The sequence below is a fragment of the Pempheris klunzingeri genome, chromosome 12 (assembly GCF_042242105.1).
Source record: "Pempheris klunzingeri isolate RE-2024b chromosome 12, fPemKlu1.hap1, whole genome shotgun sequence".
Taxonomy (NCBI): Eukaryota; Metazoa; Chordata; class Actinopteri; order Acropomatiformes; family Pempheridae; genus Pempheris; species Pempheris klunzingeri.
The window spans coordinates 23,615,810-23,629,363 of record NC_092023.1 but is presented as its reverse complement, the minus strand read 5'-3'; the positions used below and the strand labels follow the sequence as shown (position 1 = coordinate 23,629,363).

Sequence of the window (13,554 nt, the reverse complement as noted above, 5' to 3'; positions counted from 1 at the left end):
ATCTGAAGCAGCATTCAGACATGGATCCGCATCAAACTCGGCCAAATGATTTTGGGCCATCGATTTGCCTAACCCCCAAAAACCCACCAGGGACATCGTATACGAACCTCTCGTCGAACATGGTGTTAAAAAACCCTCTGACTGGTTAATGTCTGGCCTGGTGCCGCCGATTCTAAAATAATATTGATGCGGTAGTGGAATATACAATTGAAAGTCTTCAGAGGCTTTTATTTTGAAAACTGACAGGAATCCGTTTGTCTGACTTCCTGCCTGCCACATCTGCTCTGTGTTTATTGGAACGGTCAGGCCGAGGCAAGCTTAGAAAACAGAAGTGGCACGTATCTTTAGCAGACCGGAGCGCCAAGTCGCTTCTGGGATGCCCTGTGGCACGCTCCCGGTGGGTTTTAGCTTTAAGAATTCCACATAATGACATATCCAAACACAAATGGATGGTTTTGAGCATGGAAGTGTATGTGTTACGACTAGAAGCACACACAGGAAGATGGACTCAAAAGCTTGACACGAGGCAAAACAGATTGCAAAAGGTGCGGTTTAATGTTGCCCAAAAAACAACAAGAGCAAGGCACCAAAAAACAGACACTATCAAAAAATACTTACCAATAGATAAAAACCAGACTAGACTCAAAACACTCACGTGAGAATAAACTGTCACTAAGGACGCTGGAACACTCAACACAAGGGTACATGACGATCTGACACAGGCCAGGACAAAATGCAGACAATATGTACACCAGGGATGGGAGCACAGGTGGAAACCATCAGGGCGGGGCAGACATCCACAGGAGCGCGAAACACACAAGGGCAGGAAGTCAAAGGACTTGAGAAAAGTTGAACGCCACAATAAAATTGCAAGCAACAGAAAACACATGAACTTCACTTAAACTTGACGAGACATAACAGTATGTGAGGACAGTGTCTAAACCTTAGAGGAAGGTCTGTCTGTCTGTCTGTCTGTGATCTTCACCTTTCTCAACAACCGATCTACAGCAGAGTTGGTGACTGTATGGCTGGGGACCGGAGGAAGTGCAGCGTCAAGTGTGAAGTTGTTTGGATCGAAGTCTAAAAGGAAACATTTGGCAGCTTTGCTTTTGACCTCCCTAATATGGCAGCTTCTCTATCTCGCATGTGTGCACTGTCTCAAAGGCCATTCATCCGGTCTACTACTTGCTGAGGACCCAAGGCAGCGCAGTATTGAATATGGAGTCAATCAGATGAACGGTTCTTGTCAAAGCTGCAAGCAGCAGTACCAGGAACCAAGCAGCATTCGGGACGGGAGCTCACTCCTACTGGCCATGCCCTGAATGGGCCGTATAATTAGGAATAGGCAGAGATACTGAAATATTAGATATAAGTGATGTAAGTGAAGTCCTTTCGGACTTTTCTCCTTTCAAGGCCCATCGCTTGTTTTTTTTTCCATTGATGATGTGTTCGTCATTGTTGGCACCAATTGAGGTGTAAAGGCATCAGTATGCTTCAATGAACTCGTCAGATAGTTGAAGAGTGTGTAAAACCCTCTCCCCTACATGCCTTTGTGATGTCTGAATTGAGGGCAATTTAGGTTTCCCTAACAGACATTCTAAAGGTAACAACCACCATGCAGGGATTGGCCAGGTGTTTGGAGGTGGAGTAAGCAGGATGTGACCACCACCAAGTGCAGCACCATGAGTGGGACATCCCAAAGTTACTCCCACCTTCTAGTGTGGCCGTTTGGAACAAATGCCTTTAGATGTGATGAACACTTTAACTCTGCCAGCTGTTATCTCTGCCCTCAGGGCTGCCTCAGAGAAATAGTTGCATGACCAAAACCCCAATCTCCTGTGAGAGCAGTGCTCATCCTTGCAATCTCACAAACTAAAACACTTTTAAGGGTTCACAAAAAAAATGTTTGAATACCTCAGATTTCCCCCCCTATTATTTCATCAGCATTCACAGTGAAACGTGCCCCCAGGTAACAGATTTTCACGCAACACTATCTAATAGCTTGGCTGTGTGTGTCCAGTCAGCACAGTGTAACACGAATGTGTTTAGAAATGTGGTGCATGTGCTGATAAAGTGAATGGTCCCTCCCTGTGAGCCTCCTTCAGACCCCACCATGTACAGTATGTGCTGCCATATGAGTACATAGTACATATGAGTGCACTCTCACTTGCACGATATTGCAATGCCCTCTGCAGGAGAAAGAGGAGTACCTCCTGCTTTCCCTCACCTAACAGTCTGCTTAGGTTTCACTTTGAGTCCATGGCATGTCTATTCATGTGCTGAATTTTAAAAGGACATTTGATGTTTGACATTTGATATCGATCAGTAAAGGTATCGTGGTAAACAAGCCTCAGAAACATCGAGTCTCTTCAGTGTCCAGCATAGTTAGAAAGTTGAACTTCAGCAAATTACCAGATTGCTCTAAGCATAGTAAGTGATGCTAGTGACAGCAATTGAACCTGCGTACTTTTAATCTACTTTCTGTTATTTTCATTTCAGTCTCTATAATGCTGGTCGCCCTGATGAGGTGATCAGACTCGGTCCATTCCTTGTGTAATTTTGCTGCTGTCAGGATGACTTCAGCCTTTGAGGAGACATCTCAACCTGAGAAGAGACTCACTAAGACAGATGAGACATCATTTGCTTCAAGGCTTTTACCTTGAGGGAGGAAAATATATTTTCAAAATAACCCATCACTTGAGTTTCTGCCTCTAAGTGGTAAATGCAAGACCTTTGATTTGCTTAACACACGCTGCTTCTGCTTTCAAATGATGTACTTGAAGGTGCAGAGCGCCTTAATGGTCTTCAGGAAATGCCACTTTTGCGTTGGAGTGCTGTGAAATCTGCGTGCGGGTGTGTGTCTTGTTAAAGGATAACCTTCCTTCCCCGCCTCTCCTCTCCTGTGCATTAGAGGGAAAGTGTGTGTAGCCTATAGGCGGTGTCTGTGTGTCGGGGGAATGTGGAGTGTGTGTGACCGTGCTCTGATAGCGTGTCAGAGTGAATTAGCCTCCGTGTGGCGTCCGCCTGGCACACACCGCTGCCTGCCCTCTGCCCACCACCCCGCATATGTGCCCAAGATTAGAATTAATAACCAGCACTGCCAATCATGCTTTAATCACAATAACTCTGCATTTAGGGGGCGCTGGGAGGTCACAGGCATCTGGGCCTCAGGATGGCCAATCTGGAGCAGCTAATAAGGAGAGTTTGCATGAGTGTGTGTGTGTGTGTGTGTGTGTGTGTGTGTGTGTGTGTGTGTGTGTGTGTGTCCCTGATGGACTCATTTTCAGTGTTGGTGGTGGCAGCTGCTCAGGTGAGCCACGGAGACCGACAGGAGAACAGAATAAGAAAAGTACAGGACAACACAGCAACTTGTGGAAAAGACAGACAAGATACCGTAGGTTAGTGTGTGTACTTAGTGTGTGTTTGCGTACCTGTATACCGTGGCGTCTGTAAAGTCTCAGTGTTCATCATAAATAAAAACTGCAGCAACTGCATTTTGGCTAGTTGTGTTAAGATGCCATTACTGATCAGGACTCAATTCAGGATATCAACAATCTTGAAAAAATAAGTCGGTAATAATGAAAAGAAATTCATTCTAATGTTTATCTATTTAACATGTTAAAGCCTGATTTCCCAGTTGTTCTTTCCCTAAAGTGGCTTTTAAGTTGGAGAACATAATCTCCATGCTGATTGGCATGTTTGTTTAAACTCTTCATTGAGCCTATGAGATGCTTTCAGTGATTACATTTTTCAAACTCAAAACATCATGTTTTTATAGCCGAAATAAGAAAAAATAATTAACCTTATTCAATATTTTATGCCAGAGATGCTCAGTATAGAGTAAAGTTAAAAGAGTTTAAATTACTTGTGATGGTGCATGGTGTAAATGACAGTGCTGGGTCCTGGTTACTATATTGTAAATTATAAGTAAGGAGGAAAAACACTAACCAGAGCAGTTTTGTTACACAGACTAAAAAAAAGCAGAAAAATTTGATAAAAATAATTTGATCAAATTGAAACGTTCTGTTCTTCAATTTGAACATATTTCCCCAAAATATGTATAGCATCATATGTGAGAATACCATGAGAATTTACATACAGTTATGCAGAATCTGAACTCTGGAGACTATGGGATATTCACTGGAATAAAGTGAGCGGCTGTGGCTCAGTGGTAGAGTGGGTCGTCCCTCAATCAGAAGGTCGGGGGTTCGATCCCCAGCTCCTATGGGTCAACATGTCGAAGTTTCCTTGAGCAAGACACTGAACTGAAATAACTAGAAAGGCACTATACAAATACACATATACCACATAAATCTAAGTTTTAATGCAGGACGACCTCTGCTACACCCACCTTAGCAACGATCAAGGTGGGTGTAGGAGTGGTCGTCCTGCATTATCATTATCTTTTGCACATGTATGTCCTGATTAGAAAAGCAGTGGTGTCTTTGACTGGGCTTTCATTAATTCAGGTAGACAAAACATTTGAACGTCAAAGTAGAAGCAGTGAAAAGCAGGATAGTCCCTTACATTTGTTGACTCAAACTGCTTGATGTCAGTCGTTAGGTCGACTACTTGGTACAGACAGAAATATCTTACATGGCTTGCCATCAAATTTAAAACAGATGTTCATGGTTTCCCAGTGGATGAATCCTTCTGACTTTTGTGATCTCCTGTCCTTTCCTCTAGCACCACCAGTGCGGTCAAATTTGTAAATTGTCCTTTGAAATATCTTCAAGATGCATTGTGTCTAAATTCTTAAGATGCTGATGGTCCCGTAAAACTAATATTCAGTTACATCTGCACTCTCTATTTAGTGTTGATTAGCAAGTGTTAGCATGCTAACACACTGAACTTAACCCTTTCATGCACAGAGGTCACTACAGTGTGCAGCTATTCAAAAGCTGTTTTCTTGTATATGCATGAGTTTTGATGGCATAGTTGCACATCAGCCACCACAGTGGAAGCTACTGCACCATCTCATACACTGCTACCCAGTGGGAAGCCATTGTAAGTGGAAAAAAAAAAAAAGAGTGAAACCAAGATGGTCGACAGACAGCCAGAAACACCAAGTTGTTCATTTCTTTCTGTTCAAACCTTCTATAAAAAGAGACCCTTGCAGGTAAGAAAAATTATGGTTACATCAAGTAACATCTAAGGAGTCATGCAATTGCTACATTTTCCAAGTATTGATTTTATATTGGGAGGAAATTATGATTAACCACATGTCCACTAAATTGCACATCATGCATCACTGGCTATATTTCAACTACTGGACATGTAAAAATATCTTTTTTCTTTTTTTTTTGTAACTCACTTTTTATTAGTTTTTCCATTTTTTCCACAACAGAACTTAAACAGTCTGAAAACCATGAAACAAATATTATATATATATATATATATATATATATATATATATATATATATATATATATATATATATATATATGCACATACATATACATACACACACATATAAAATAATAAAAAAAAAAAATTAAAATTAAAAAAGGGGGGGTTACGCAAGTAGACAAAACCAGAAAAAGGCAAAATTGAATCTGTTGTGTTGCACAGGATAAATAATTATATAATACATCTTTCCAAGAGAAGAATATAAGAGACATAGGCGAAGACAATAAAACATTGACAGCAGTGTAGGTGTCACACATCACTATATAATAACCATCCTTTATGTTGCCAAGATACAAGTCCAATATATCATCATGAGAGTAACACACATTACCATCCGTTCAGCCTATTCTTTTGTGTAATATTTCATCCATGAAGGGGCTCCATGTCTTCTGAAATATATTTAGTCTATTATTAATTTTAAAGATAGTTTGTTCATAATTGGCTATTTTAGTCATTTCTCCCAACCACTCACTAAAAGGTACGGTATTATCAGTTTTCCAGTGTCTAAGTACGATTCTGCACCCCGTGGAGAGGGCCAGCCTACACCACAGGGTTAGTCCCTCCCCCCTCACACCTATTCCTAATATACAAAGTGCAGGATTTTGCACCAATTTTGTACCCAGTACTTTGTTGACAAATCCTATTACATTCTTCCATAAATTCTGGGTCCATTGACAATCGTAAAACATGTGTAAGAATGTGCCTTTACTCCTATGGCATCTCCAACATAAAGCTGAGTCTTGCAGTTTTAATTTGGCCATCTTACATGGGCTCCAATAACATCTATGAATGATTTTGTACATAATTAGTCTGGTCTGTATCTCCCTTGATATCTTATACCATGACCCTGTAATATCCTTCCATATCTCTTCGGTTATCCCCCCCCCCCCCAAATCTTCCTCCCAAACCTTCTTAAGGCCTGCAAGTCCTGGCGGGTGAGATTGTCTCAGTAAGCTATAAAGTGCAGATGCTGTTTTTTTGGTCAGCTGATTGTCCTGATGTAAAAATATCTTTATAAAATTCAAATCTTGTTTTTCACGCTTAAGGATGAATAAAGACACTTAGTAAAAAAATCCTGACTGAGGTTATCATATTCATGTATGATTGGTTAAATTGATGAATGTGGTGAGATACCTAGTATATGTATTACAGTGCTATTTTATTTGTACAATCACTTTTGCGAATCTTTTCAGACAAACTTGTTCACAGCCACAGAGAACATGACCTGAGATGTTCAGGAACATTTCCTCTATGTGGTCCATGTGAATGGGATCAGGGATCATTCATTGCGGGGGCAGGCATGTTAAGGGTTACATCCATCTGATTGAAGATGCTTTCTCAAAGAGCAAGTTAACCAATCGCTAGAGTCGAATGATGACGTATTTAAATGTGTGACTTGCTGACTGTTGCCTTGGCAAGGCTTTCATGGGTGATTTGATAACTTGCAAGCAATAAAAACATTACTAGAGTTATGAGAGTGGCGTAGTGCTTTTATGAGAGTGGGGCAGTGCTATGTGTTTGCACATATTAACCCTTCAGAGTCTGGGGTAAAACGGCGTTTTTTACTACTTTTCATTTTACCATTGTGTTTCCCATTAAAACTGCTTAGCTTGCCTTTCTTTGTGTCGTTCTTTTCAGCACAACCTCACCTATGTGATTCTACAAGTATTTATTTATTTTGACATAATATATGGACACACTGTATGTAAAATTGCAAAAGAAACACAAAATCCAAGTAGGAACTAGTTGGATCTTTGGAGGAGCGGGGGTCTGCGCGGACACCTCTCGTTCGTCTTCACGCGCAGCATCCACTTCATCCTCTGAAACTGGAGTCAGAGTCTTCCAGTGGAGGAGTTTTCCTCAGAATCAGAACGTTCTTCCCCAGATTCAGCATCTTCTAACTCGTAGAAGAGCTGTAGTGCGCGACTTGGGCTCTTCATAAATTTAGTCTTAATAGGCCGATCGACAAAATTCAAACACTTGTAAAAAGTTTGAAGTGTCAGTCTTTGAATTGAGCACCTGCGTGCTTGTGTCACAGCTTTACAGTGTGTGGTTGAGGGAGGGAGGGAGGGAGAGCAGTGTAGTGTGACAGTGAACAGACCTGAGTAGAAGGAAAAAAGAGGAAAAGAGAAGTTAGTAAATGTACAGCAAAAGATATGGTGTCCCTGTGTCCCGTTTCCCAAATGACGTTGTTCCTACCTCTCCGGTAGCACTACGGTGCAGCCATATTATAGTGGCCACGTTCCACTGCGTCTTAAATATGCAGACACATCCTCTAATTGCAATCAAAACAACAAAACAACATATGTCAGGCCCTCAGAGACTGGCAGCAGTGTCCAGCAGACTCCACAAATGATGAGTGATGCTTGACAAATGAACGCAAGATTGGCTACATAAATTAGCCTCTTTGTATAGTCACCCTGTAGCAACAGGAGCCAGGCAATCACAACATCAATCAGAGCCGTGATTGAGGGGGAGCAGGGAATAGCAGTGTGATGGTGTGGATGGATAAAATAAGAGGATAGATGGAGAATACAAGATGAATTAGGCAACGCACGGATGAGAAATGTATTGAAATGTAGTCATAAGTACATTGTGAAGAGCAGTGCCTTGAATTAGCCCTCAGCTTAGTTCATCATGTATGACTTAGATAAAACAAAGCAAGGATTATCATAATTATATAGATTAGACAAATATTCAATGGCAAAGACTGCACAGAACTTAAGGGGTACTTTGCCAATTTTCAACTGTCTGTTTTTTTTTTTGTATCTTTATACAATGATGTACGTCTGTGATAGTTATAGGCACCGTGGGGAAGTAAGCTGTGGTGTGGGATCATGGACACACCAACACAGCTGTAGATTATTACAGTTATGGGTGGTGCTTCAGCACTTTGTGGATTTTATGGTGGACATTTACATGTTAACATGTACACCTAACCAATTAGTTTTGGTGCCTAAACATAACCAAGCTGTGACTGAAACTTAAAACAAAACTGAAATATATCACTAGACTGGATTCACACCCCATTCTCCTGTGGGAAAGTTCTGTAACTCAAACAGTCAGCCACTATGCCCACACTAATAACAGGAATTTATTGGTCTTTATTGGACAGGACTAGCTGCAAATAGAGTAAAAATAAAATGTAGCTCTTATTAGTATTAAGTCATGCAAAGAGATGAGTCTACAGTCGTTATCCACTGAAGTGAAATTTATTTTTTTCTACAAATTCATTAACATTTATTCTTATTGTTTAATAAACTCTACAGTACAGATCAATATTTTAAAAGTAGTCATTGTCAAAAACTGACATTGAACAATAATCAACATTGCATAGTCTTGAATGACAGATCAAGATATAAGGGATAAAATGACAACACTTATATCACATCTTCAGGTACAGAACCAAACATTTTCACAAACAAATGCATAAAAATATGCATCAAAGGATGCATTTGACCAACAAGTCAATCCAACTCCAACACTGAGTAGAACACTAAAAACGGACTTCAGTGTTATTCAGAAAACATTGTGCGGCCTGCTACACGACATCAAGCAGCAACATCACTGTTCACATGAGCAACATTTAGCTGGGTGTGAGCCTCCCGCAGCCTTCGTTTTTGGACGCTATGACGAACCCCGTATCCAAAGTAGATGATCAGGCCTGAGGAAAGAGTTGTGAGGCAATTCAGTGCTGATTGAGTGGATGGATCACCCACCATCTTCAAATTATGCACAAATCTGAAAGAATTAAAAAAAAAAAAAAAAAGACATTCCATATCAAGCTGGTTGAGTCCTTACCTACTGCCATCCAGACAGCATAGCTGATCCAAGTCTCCCCCCCCAGCTGAACCATCAGGTAGGTGTTGATGAAGATACTCAAAACTGGAATCACAGGTACACCAGGAACCTACAAAAACACATAAGCTCATGTTTAAACCAATACTTTCACATTTAGGAAACCGCACTTACTTGCCTTCTTGGAGAGAGGCTGATGAAAAAGTGAATACCACTCCAGTATCTGTACACTCAATTTGAATCTATAACCAGCAGCAGGTTAGCTTAGCACAAACAATGAAAACAGGGGCTTGACTTGGAGCAAAGGTAACAGAAGCCACCCATTAGCATCTCTAATGCTCACTATCACCAACACCAATAGAGCTAAAACTCTAAATATCTAAATTTGTGAAGAAAGTGGGTCTCAGTGTCATTCCAAAAGCTGTAATTCAGTGTGGACTAACCTGACACGCCCCACCCCCCCTTAAATGGACAGGTCACGTCTCGGCCGTACACTTTCTGTGCCCTGCAACAGCCCCTTAGTAACACCCACTAACTGACCCACCTAAAAAGATATCCCTACTGGAACTGTAAATTGTTTGGATGCACGAAATCCTGCCCATGACCGTCACCTCTCCAATTTACCATGAAAGCAGCTTTGGTTGTGCTCTGTGGCTGTCTCCAGATGATAGCGACAGCGAGGACCAGTGTCAGCGTGAGGACAGAGACGAGCAGCACGCTCCACAGCTCCCGTCTGCGGAGGGAATGCACCGCCTCGGACAGCAGCACGCTTAAAACGATCACCAGGAACACTGCGGAGGAATCACAGCTGTCAGGGAAAACTTTAACATTTGGAATTTTGTTTAGCGCCTGTATTCTGTGTTCACATCCAGACTGCAGGAAGGGTGTAGCAATAACACCTCTTAAAAATGTAGCCCCTATTTGACCAACCATTGTAATTGACCAACCGACTCAAAAGCTATTTCGCAGACAGGTGCAGGCTTGATGGTACCATTAAGGTTAAGGCCTAACTGCAGCGGCCTGGGTTCAATTCCAGCCCGTGGCCCTGCTGCATGACTTCCCCTCCCTCTCACACACACACACACACACGTTTCTGATTTTATCCACCGTCTCTCTCCAATAAAGCCATAAGGCCAAAAAATAATCTTTAGAATGTGTTGCTGTGAACCCATAACATGGAACATCATCCAACTCCAGACATGCGTGACTGAAAGAGAAATAAATGGAATAACCCTCCCCCATCCATTAAACAGTCAGAGTCAACTGTCCAATTACTTTCGTTCCCAAAGAGTAGGGCTACATTTTAAACAGCTGTAATTCCTAAATCCTTCCTGCAATTTGGATACGAACACACTCAAATTAAAGCTGAATGAAACGTTTCATTATATAACTGCTTTGTTAATGATATCTGTTGCTTAACCTCTTAAACAACCAAAATAGTATGTCCAGACATTATGGAAGGCGTTCTATGACCAGTTGAAGAGAACAAGCCACAGCGGCATCACAAAACATCAGTGAGGGACTACTTACAGATAACGACGGTGACTATGTTGACATTTGTAGAGGTGCGGTGGGTGGGTCGAGACGGAGGCCTTAACAACCCCATTACAGTAAACGGTTCTGATCTGCGGACAAAACTAGTTTGTTCCTGGTACCTGGGGGAAAAAAAGCAACATGCTCAAACATCATTTGAGGTAAAGCTTTTACATAACAGTTCGTAGAAAGAGTCCTTTAAGTTTGAAATTCTGTTAAATATGCTAGTTACTCCAGGTGTACATACCTTAATATGAGAATACACACGGCAACAAGAGTGTAGGCAAAGATGGTCCCAATTGAACTCATGTCAACTAGCGCCTTTAAGTCAAATAATAGGACCATGAATGCTGCAAAGACATTCAAATATGTTAATGAACAAACAAGGGTGTGTGGGAATGCTGTGTTAAATTACACAAAGGGCTCAAGAAAAACCTCTTACTGCTATATGTAGGCATTTATCCTCATGCAGACCTTTAAAAAAAAAAACCCCAATACAGAATTCTGCTAGTCATTTTTGACCAAATACATCCATCTGATCTTCTCAACCCTGTCGTCAGACAGGAATGATGATATGAGACAGTTTTGCAAAACTACAGAATGTTTCATTCCATTTGATGTGGCAATGTTGTTAAAGTTATACTGGGCTGACACGTCTAATACATCTAATTGCAAGCCAGAGGATTATCCAAATCAGTGACCCTGTTGCATATAGCTCTAGGTATAACTGCGACTGGCTTACCGGACACAGCTCCTGACGACAGTGTGGCTAACACAGGACTTTGCCTGGAGCTCATGTAGCGAAGAGGCTTGAATAAGAGGCCGTCTCTCGCCATGGCAAAGAGCACTCGTGGCATTGGAAACATCACTCCCAGGAGGCTGTGGAGGAACATCAACCAGACAATTCAGAACTCAACTGAGGGCATGAGATGAATGGTAGTCATGAGAAAATTCTGTTGGTTTCAATCTAGGCTCCAGTGTTTTTGAAGCTTAATTCATGCTAGAAACTAAAAGGTATTTTCCCCACTAGCATCTTTTAGTAACCTAACCTTTGGTGCAATTGGTTTGGGTAGGTGTGGGCACTAATCACTTAGGTGCTGACCAAAACACCCATACAGAGACTCGTTAGAGGAGGTAATCTTGGCCGGTCCCAAATGGGCTGGAGTGGTTTGTTTGTGGTGGGAACCTGATCTGACCAAGCATACTCTGCCCCATAGCCATGTGCGCTTTACATTCTGGCCATTAATTCAGAGCATGCAAACCGTTAGTGGTAGCAGCTTGGAGCAAACAAACTATAGGTGTGAAAACATTCTATAAGCCAGGAGAACTTGGCCTTGCTTTTGACCTAGTCCGTGTCAAACACTACTAAAACACTGCTTTCCTCCACATCCACCCTCTCCGGTACCTTGTAGAGAGTGCACAGAGGGATCCCACTGCTACAACATATTTTGCAGGCTCCCAGTTAACATATTCAAAGGCCACAGGTAGAGGGCTGTGGGTGTCGAGCAGATAGTAGGGCATCAGAAGTGTCAGAGCAGCTGACACACCAAAGTAGGCCAAGAAGCAGATGAGCAGGGACACCACAATTCCAAGAGGTATTGCTTTCTGTGGGTTCTTCACCTCCTCCCCTGAAAGAGAAGGTCCTTTAGTTTCATTTTCCTTATTCCAGGTCTTGCAAACCCTCAGGGACAATACTTCTACAGGCATCAACTATTTGGTAATATGTTAAAATGCTTTGGTACAATCAATAGTTCATGTTCTTGGTATTGAAAACAAGAACATGTTTGGGCCAAATGAGATGATTGGATAGCCACATTACAGGTCTGTGACACAGACACTGGATTTCTCTTTTGTTGTCAAATCGTTAACCAATTGCTATCGGGTTGTTCTAAGAAATTCAACAAATCTGACAAACTGAAATAACCTTGACACTACTCAACAGTACCTGTTGTGGCAATGCAGTCAAAGCCAACAAAGGCGTAGAAACAGGTTGCTGCTCCAGCTAATGTTCCATCAAAGCCAAAGGGGAAGAAGCCACCGACACCAAAGTCAGCGGTTTCATTTTGTGTTAATGCAAGGTTCCTGTACAAAGAAAGAACATGCCTTTATTGATTGCTTTCATTCGTGTCAACCATCATGTACATTTTCATATGTTCCCCACAAAGCAGCAGCTAAAAAAAACATTTTAATGCATTTAGAACACACAATCTGCCATTACCACAATATAACCAGGGAATGGAACAATATTTGGACCCCTTAAAGCAAATTATCTTCCCAAAACAATTGTCCTGGTTATTCTGGCTAATTCACATAATCTATAGCACTCTACAGTTGTCAGAGAAACAGCCTTTAGTGAAGTGGTTCATCTGGTTTACCCTGAGTTGCTTTGATCCACTTGGGTTTTAGACCTTAAGACCTGTGGCAATTAAACGGAACCCTAGTCCGACCCAGTTAGACTGACCCTCGTCAGGTCCTGGTTTCTAGGAATGGAGTAGCCTCTACTAGATGTAGATTACAATCTTACTTTTTATCAAACTGATGGAATTGTGAATTAGCATGAATGGAAAAGGAGAGATCTTACTCCATGAGTCGAGTTGCATTCAGGATAACGTCCTGACTGATGTGCCAGTTGTTGATGTCTCCTTTAATAAAACCAGCAATGATGATAAAAACCAATACAGCTACATTCACTGCAGTAAAAACAGTGTTCACGACTGCCGACTCCTTCACACCATATGCAAGAATCCCTGAAATTGAAGACAAAATAAAAAAAAGGTGATGAATCTTAAACTGAATTTCAGTTTACAGAATACT

The 13,554-nt window shown here is 41.5% G+C and overlaps 1 protein-coding gene across 1 annotated transcript in view; it reads right to left on the bottom strand.

Moving 5' to 3' along the window:
• Positions 1-8,960: 8,960 nt before the first annotated feature.
• The window catches only part of LOC139211335 (cationic amino acid transporter 2-like), a 68,482-nt gene continuing 63,888 nt past the window's right edge, over positions 8,961-13,554 (bottom strand). The window contains exons 4-12 of the mRNA XM_070841625.1: positions 13,322-13,487; positions 12,686-12,822; positions 12,146-12,368; positions 11,483-11,619; positions 10,988-11,090; positions 10,738-10,862; positions 9,832-9,998; positions 9,211-9,319; positions 8,961-9,073 (exon numbers count right to left, since the gene is read on the bottom strand). Coding sequence (XP_070697726.1) covers positions 8,961-9,073; positions 9,211-9,319; positions 9,832-9,998; positions 10,738-10,862; positions 10,988-11,090; positions 11,483-11,619; positions 12,146-12,368; positions 12,686-12,822; positions 13,322-13,487 — 1,280 coding nt within the window. The remainder of the gene's footprint in view (positions 9,074-9,210; positions 9,320-9,831; positions 9,999-10,737; positions 10,863-10,987; positions 11,091-11,482; positions 11,620-12,145; positions 12,369-12,685; positions 12,823-13,321; positions 13,488-13,554) is intronic.